Source organism: Nematolebias whitei, chromosome 11, assembly GCF_014905685.2.
Source record: "Nematolebias whitei isolate Nwh7 chromosome 11, NemWhi1, whole genome shotgun sequence".
Taxonomy (NCBI): domain Eukaryota; kingdom Metazoa; phylum Chordata; class Actinopteri; order Cyprinodontiformes; family Rivulidae; genus Nematolebias; species Nematolebias whitei.
Genome location: NC_056508.1, coordinates 24353400 through 24361536, shown reverse-complemented (window position 1 = coordinate 24361536; position 8137 = coordinate 24353400). Strand labels below are relative to the sequence as shown.

At 40.7% G+C, this 8137-nt stretch overlaps 1 protein-coding gene across 1 annotated transcript in view; it reads right to left on the bottom strand.

Moving 5' to 3' along the window:
• The window catches only part of LOC119417562 (voltage-dependent L-type calcium channel subunit alpha-1D), a 42506-nt gene that overhangs the window by 3638 nt on the left and 30731 nt on the right, over positions 1 to 8137 (bottom strand). Inside the window, exons 37-44 of the mRNA XM_037684798.1 lie at positions 7126 to 7253; positions 6938 to 7034; positions 6764 to 6866; positions 6571 to 6672; positions 5681 to 5805; positions 4513 to 4853; positions 4266 to 4424; positions 3732 to 4174 (exon numbers count right to left, since the gene is read on the bottom strand). Coding sequence (XP_037540726.1) covers positions 3732 to 4174; positions 4266 to 4424; positions 4513 to 4853; positions 5681 to 5805; positions 6571 to 6672; positions 6764 to 6866; positions 6938 to 7034; positions 7126 to 7253 — 1498 coding nt within the window. The remainder of the gene's footprint in view (positions 1 to 3731; positions 4175 to 4265; positions 4425 to 4512; positions 4854 to 5680; positions 5806 to 6570; positions 6673 to 6763; positions 6867 to 6937; positions 7035 to 7125; positions 7254 to 8137) is intronic.

Sequence of the window (8137 nt, the reverse complement as noted above, 5' to 3'; positions counted from 1 at the left end):
ACTGACGAAGCCTCTTGGATGAGGGGCGAAACGTTTCTTTTTAACAAAAAAACGAAGTCCAGATGACATGAGTCAACCTTTTTTGTTGTTATATACCTGGATGACTGAGAAAACTAACTTTGTGTAACTTAAAGGGAAGTTTTGTGGAAAGTAATGGACAATATCTTACATGCTGTAGATAACTCTTTGAATGACCTCAGTTTAGAGTAAAAAGGTGTAATAGTGTGGATGTTTATAAATCATTCTCACTATTGACATCTGTTTCTCTTCTGTATGTTTTTCAACATGCAACCTCTTCTGTAATTGTTGTGCTATTTCAATAGTTCATATATCAAAATGTTAAGCTCATCCAGGACAATCCGGATGTGATGTTTGGTATTGGTGCAATTTTTACTTTTTGAAATATTTAGCTTTTTTGACAACGTTTGTTTAATTGAAAATGAATAGAGCGCTCTCCAAATCTTTCAAGCCCTTTGAGCAGTTTACAACCTTTTACTGCTCATTTCAGCTTTTCTCCTACTTCAGATTTTTTTAGCTTCTTTGCTCTAATTTCAGATTCCTTCAGCTTCTGCTAATTTCAGCTTTCTATACTTCTTTCAGATCTTTTTACTTAATTCAGCTTTTTTTTCCTGCTTTTTCAGCTACTTTTTAGGTATTTTTCTGGTTAATTTGAGCCTTTTTTGCTATCCTTTTTGCTAATTAATGCTTTTTGTGATTTGAAAAATTTAAACATTTCATGTCTTTTAAGACTCTTTCTGCTCTTCCAGCTTCATTTTTTTTTTTTTTTTTTAGCTTTTCAGCTAATTTAAACTTTTTTCTGCTCATTTCAATTTTTTTTGTTGTTGTTGCTAATTTCAGAATTTGGGTAACATATTCAGCCTGTTTCAGCTTTTTCTGCTACATTTCTGCTCTATTCAGCTTTTTCTATGCATTTCTGCCGTTTTTCTGCTGCTTTCAGCTTTTATTTTCCTGCTTTCAGCTTTTATTTTCCTGCTTTCAGCTTTTATTTTCCTGCTTTCAGCAAATGTGAGCTGTTCAAATCCAGCACATTAACATTAGAGACACATTAGAGATTAAACATTTTCAGCTTCTTCAGCAGCTTTCAACAAAACTCATTCAGCAATAAGCGTTGACACTGCATTTCAACAGGAAATGACATTTCTCTAGTTTTAATTGAATCGACCAGCTAGCATCTGTAGAGCCAGGATTAAAGTAGATCGACGTGGTCTTAAAACATCTACAGTCTTCAGACTTTTATAGAAACTTACAAATGCTGTTTGATCATTTATATTGCAGTCAGTTCTGCATTAAATCATAATAATGCTGTGATATTCCTGTCTGAATTTTCTAGAAGTGCTGCAACAGCTCCTGTTATTTGCATTTGTAAATAACCAGAGCATTTTAAAGTAAATAACTGTATAATGTTCAATTAGCAGCCTCATAAAGATTTATAAAAAGTGTTAGAATAAATTGCAGTGAAATTTTCAAGACAGCAGCAATCCACTTTGCTCCAGGTCCCACTCAGATGAACACTTAGTTCATAAAACCTGTCAGAAATAAACTCTTTCTCTTCAAACAGAGGTCGTTCAAAAGGCTACCTGCAGCAGGTAGGATCTTAATTGTTCATAACTTTCTACATAACCCCACTTTATCCTTTTAGTCCATTTTCTGTTTTTTTTTTTTTTTTGTCCTCCTTGCTAACATAGTCATGAAGTTAGATTAAATGTTGTTATTGGTCAAATAATGTTAACTTTATGATGAATGTCAGGTGGAAAAAACATCTGACTGCTGTCACACGTTCTCATCATGAGTCAAGCTGACTTATTATTTTGACCAAAAATAAAATACAAAACTGACAGCAAAAGTTTTACCTACATTTTTATTTTCATAACAAACTATTCACCTAATAGTTTGAGATTAATTTTTACTTTGACCAAATTTATAAAATATTAAACATCAATGTTGTATAATCTACAGCCCCAAGTTTAAGTTGTGATGTTGTGTATAAAAATAAAACATAATGCAATGATTAGCAAATCTCAAACTCCATCCACCCATTATCTTTACCCACTTCTTCCTTTTCAAGTGGCGGGGGTCACTAGTGCCCATACCCAACAGTCACTGTGTGAGAGGCGGGGGACACCCTGGACAGGTCTCCAGTCCATCACAGAGACACATAGAGACAAACAAGACAAACAACCATTCACTCTCTCACTCACACCTAGAGACAATTTAGAGTTACCAATCAGCCTAACATGCATGTTTTTGGTCTGTGGGAGGAAACTGGAGTACCTGGAGAAAAACCACACGTGCACGGAGAGAACATGCAAACTCCACCCAGAAAGACCCCTGGACTGGGATTTGAACCGGGGCAGAGTAGAAATATTTGCCTCTGATATACAGTCTCACATCTGAAAAAGTTGGTACGTTGTGACAAATGTAAATACAAACAGAATTTGGTTTGCAAATCTCACACTCACATGGAATACATTAAACAAGCCAAATGTTTAAACAAGAAGTTGAGCTTTTTAAAAAAAAAAAAAAAAAAAGGTTGTTTTGAATTTGATGACTGCAATATATCGCTATTTCAGGTCTCTCTTGTAAATGAGTCCCCGAGGCTCAATGGGATCAACCTGTCTAAATAAAGGTTGAATGAATGACTCTCAAAAACAGTTCAAACAAAGGCAACAAAAGGCTGAAAAATGTGGTACAAAGAAGAAACAGCTGGAGGAGCTTTGAGCAACTTATTAGCATAGTTGGCAACAGGTCCGTCAGAAGTCTGGGTCAAAAAAGAGCATTTTAAAGAGGGAGAATGTGTCAGAAGTAAAGATGGGCAGAGGTTCATCAGTCTGTGAAAAATTGTTTAAAAATAGTGGAACAATTAAAAGAAGGAAAAAAACCTCAACTGAAACTTGGGAAGACAGAATATCTCATAATTTACAATTCATTATATCTAAAGGTTTCAGACGTCTGGAGAAATCGCAAAGGCATCGTTGGTATATCTGGAGTCCAGGTTCTGAACTGACCTGCCTGCAGTCCAGACCTGTCACCCATTGGAAACATGTGACACATAATGAAATGAAAAACCTGACAAAGAGCTGGCCTGTTGAACAGCTAGAATCCTACACCAGACAATAACTGGTCTACGTTCTCCTCCAGCAGCTGGTCTCAGTTCTTGACTGCCATAAAATTCAAAATAATCATGTTATCCTAAAAATGGAACAGCTTGGGCTGTTGTGGTGCAGTGGTAGGGCAGCTGATTCGGGACCAGAGAGTCGCAGGTTAAATTCTCCGCCATGCCCATTTGTTGTGATGTCCTAGAGCAAGACACCTACTCCCTACCTGCGCTTACACAGCTGCCCCCTGGTCCACTTGGGAGAATCTCATGCGTTCCCTTACAACGGTGACAAAACATACTGTAGCACTTTCAACTTCTTGTTTTAAACATTTAATATGTTTACTGTCGTTTAAAAATTCTGAGAGTTTGAGATTGGGTGGCACGGTGGAGCAGTTGGTAGAGCTGCCGCCTCTCACCAAGACAGAAACTGTCCGTAGGTGAGAGAGTGAATGGTTGCTTGTCTCTATGTGTTCCTGTGATGGACTGGAGACCTGTCCAGGGTGTCCCCCGCCTCTCGCACAGACAGCTGGATATGGGCACCAGTGACCCCCGCAACCCAAAAATGAAGAAGCGTGTAAAGGTAAAAAAAAAAGAAAGAAAGTTTGTTTCTCACCTTTGGGTATGGCAGGAAGTAGTCGTCTCCGGACAAATCGAGCTCCACTGCTCTCACTGTAACCGTTGTCATTGCAGCCGCTCATCACACTTCCATTACCATTAGTGCTGATAAAGCTGCCGTTTTCAATGTAGCCCATTTCGTTGTAGTCATTCCTGTTGTACGCGTCTGCCTCGGAGGGAGCGGGACTCACAGCCACACTCCCTCCATTCATGTTGTTTTCACCGTAACTGTTCAGAACAAAACCATTAGCATCACGAGGATCGTAGGGCATTTCTCCTATGCTGCTGGCTCTGTCCAGACTCTGGCCAATGTATCCTGTCTCAGTTGGTACAGGAGACACAGCATCTGGAACAGGATACACAACATCTGGAACAGGAGACACAGCATCTGGAACAGGATACACATCTGGAACAGGAGACACAGCCTCTGGATACAGAAACCTGCAAGATGGAAGAGACTTTTTTTTTTCAAAATGTTACTGAAGCACACACTTATTACATCTCTGCCTTGAATAATGTCCTCGTTCTTCACCTGTCTGATCCTAGGTTTGCAACATCTCCATCACTGCTATAAAACTGCTCAGCTGCTCCACTTGGAGCCGAAACTATTCCTCCATCAGCTACAACTTCTCCTCCGCCTGATAACTCTGGGAGAGGAGGGGGAGGAGGCGATTCACTGATGGACTCCACTCTGTTTTGTTGGAAATAATAGAGATGGGACAAGTCAAGCACCAACTCATTATGATGTTCATATGATGTGTTTGGGTGCAGCACAGTACCTGAGGATGGGGGGCTCAGACCTCACAGGCTGCTCTGTAACAATGCTGACACCCGCCAGCTCTGATCCTGGTCTCTGGTGCTCCCGCAAGCCCTCCACCTGTTTGGTGATCACATCCCCGTTGGTGAACCTGGACCCAGGTTCAATGATCACCGCCGTCTGCTCCACCAGCACGTCCAGAGGGGGCATCGGAGTGGCGGCGGGCGTGGTGCTCACCGAACGCTCACTATCGAAAATCTCATCAGCCATCATCTCTCCCTCTGCGGCCTCCTCCTCCTCCAGGTCACAGGCCATCGCCAGGCGCATCTCTGGAGCCAGGTCCTGCAGAGTCCGCAGCCCTAGCTGAAGAGACACACATTGACCTCAACACATTCACACACAAATGCACATTGCTGATGTAGATCCTCAGTCATCCAGGACAGGGTGGTCATAAAAGGCAGACAAGAAGGTGAATGCACTGCTTTAGTGGTTCTGAAAGATATTTTGCTATAGATATAGATATTTTCATCTGAGAGGCTTCACTTACTGAAACTTTACTGACAGCTAAAATGCAAAACACACATCTCAGGTGTTCTTCTTATTTGTTTGTTATTCTGGTCTCATGTAGATATTTGTAAACCTATTTCATTAGCATATAATATTGTACTTTATCACTGCATTATAAGTATCTACAACTAATATTATATCCTAAAATAATTAGGTTTACAAATGCTTATTGTGCTTCTGAAATGTTTAATATAACAACTCTAGATAAAATACATAGGCGGACATATTTGACTCACTATTTGGCAAGAAACTGGTCAGTTTTGTCTCTGTCACCCTTAATTAATGCTTAATAAGCATTTATTAATGCTTTATAACGTGTTTATAGATGAATTAATAACGTATCTATAAACTATTTATTAGCCATCTATAAGGGGAGCCTTATTGTAAAGTGGTACAACTTTTTCTTTAATATAAATTCTTACACAGCTGCAACATCATAAACAAAATCACCTGAATGCAATCTGGAACTGAACATTTGTGGTTAGATCAAATCCATCTTATTACTGAGAGAAAAAACTGTTACGAAGTTTTAACAATAGTAGACACTTGTGTAGTTGTTTAGTGTGTGGCTTTGTGTCCAACACCTCCAGACATTTCATTCTGAACCATAACTCTGGACTCACCTGCAGAGCGGCTGCTCTGTCCTTCTTCTTGGACTTTCTCTCTCGCTCTTTTCTTTTGCGGAACTTTTTGAAGTAATCCTGAATCAAGAAGCTGGCATAAAACTTTCCACACGTCACCTCATCCCCTGAGGAAGAATGGGAATTGTTTTAGATAATGACATATTTTGATGAAATTACATTTTAGGAAAGTATTTTTTCTTTATTATTTTCAGGCACAGTGTTTTAAAACTCTACATCAGGGCTATTCAACTGGCGGCCCGCGGGTGACTTCAGTCCGGCTCACCAATGAGTTCATAAACAAACAAACAAAAAAAAGATTTAGTTTTTTGGGTTCTGGGTTTGAGTTTGGGTTCTGTTTATTGCATTTATGATTCAATGCAATAAAACAAGCAAATTTAAAAGGTAACAGATCATTGTAATACTTGGTTAATTTACGTAATGCCTTTAATTGCTGGATGTCCGGCCCCTGGGCTGCTGCTTTCAGAAACTGTGGCAGTTTTGTTGAATAGCCCTGATCTATGTAATAAATGTGTGAATGTTCATAAATCAGTGGGATGGATTGGAGACCTGTCCAGGATGTACCCCACCTCTCGCACAGTGACTGCTGGACATGGGCACCAGTGAAAACCCACCCCCCACCCCATGACCCGAAAAGGAAAAAGCGTGTCTATAATCTATTCAGCCTATTCCAGTTTATTTTGTTCATTTCTGCTACATTTCTGCCTTTTATTCTGCAGCTGACCTGCAGTCAGCTCTTCGAATTCAACTCACGTTAACAGTTCAGCGATTAAACCTTTTCAAGCTGGTTTCAGATTCCTCACCAGCGTTCAGAAAAAATCTTTCAATAAGTAACGTCGCATTTTCGCAGGAAATGTAAATAAATTTTTTACCTCTAGGCGGCGGGATAATCTCATCAATGAGTTTAGGTTTGGTGTGCTTCCAAAGCTTCTTAATTATAATCTTCAGCTCCTCGTTCTGCTGATCAACAGGGCCTGAGCGGGTCACAACCACATCAGTACATAAGAAACGTCACTGAGTTTCATGAGAGTGAGCTTCTTTTCACTCGTGTGTGGCAGTTCTGACCTTCAGTCTTAATCTTCAGCGAGGTTCGAACGAGAGCGAATAGAGTGGCGTTGAAGCTGACTGTCCCGTCAGGGTGCAGGGGGACGTTCATGGCCACCAGCCTCTGAGAAGATGAAACATGTCAGAAAATCTGTTTATTCCTGCCATGAAAGGACTGAGTGTGTGCTCACTCACTCTGCAGGCAACACGATGAGGACACAGCTTCCCAAATCCAAGAGGCGGCTGAATCCTGCGCAACATGGTGACTATGTCGATGTGCTTAATGCGACCGCTGCAGGAAACAAACGAGAGGCAGAGAAGTTTTGGAAACAACAGAATAAAAATTTATAAATGTATAAAAAAGACAATGAGATGAATCTTACGTGGCTTCTGGGTCATAGTCAGACCAAACCCTCTTAAACTCGTCCAGGTGGTGAGTGCCGAGCACAGTCCAGTCTCGTGTGAGATATTCAAAGTTGTCCATGATGACAGCGATGAACAGATTGATGATCTGAGAGAAGAACAAAAGGAAATAAATCTTACTTTCATTGGTGATCATTTATTTTAACTACACACAGAATCACTCAAACGTGACTATTTTCTGAAAGACAACAGTGTACAGTTGTGTACATGGTTGGAAAAGAATCCACATTTTAAAAAGTGGTAAACTCCAGCATCCATCAACTTTCTTTAATCCATCCATCCATTATCGTTACCCGCTTATTCCATTTCGGGTCACGGGGGTCGCTGGTGCCCATGTCCAGCAATCACTGTGCGAGGGGCGGGGTACACCCTGGATGGGTCGCAAGTCCATCACAGGGCCACATAGAGACAAACGATACAAACAACCATTCACTCTCCCACTCACACCTAGGGACAATTTAGAGTTACCAATCAGCCTAACATGCATGTTTTTGGTCTGTGGGAGGAAACCGGAGCACCCGGAGAAAACCCACGCATGCACGGAGAGAACATGCAAACTCCACCCAGAAAGGCCCCTGGACCAGGATTTGAACCAAGGACCTGCTCGCTGAGAGGCAGCAGCTCTACCAGTTGCGCCACCGTGCTGCCCAACTTTCTTTAATAAAGCGTAAAAAATAATTTTGGACTTTTTTTTGTTGTAAATATCTAAATCGCCAAAATGATGACGTTTTGATGTAATGCCAGCGGCTCATAAGTGTCATCATGGTAACCACACATCTGTGTCTGTTACTCCCTGACAGCACTCTTAATAAAACCGTCAGACAGAAACAGACAAGAAGGAAACCCTCAGGCAAACTGTCATTGTTCAGAAACTGTATGTTATATTAACATTTTATTTGTCTGCATAGTTTGAATATAAGAGATTTCCATCCATCCATCCATCCATCCATCCATCCATCCATCCATCCATCC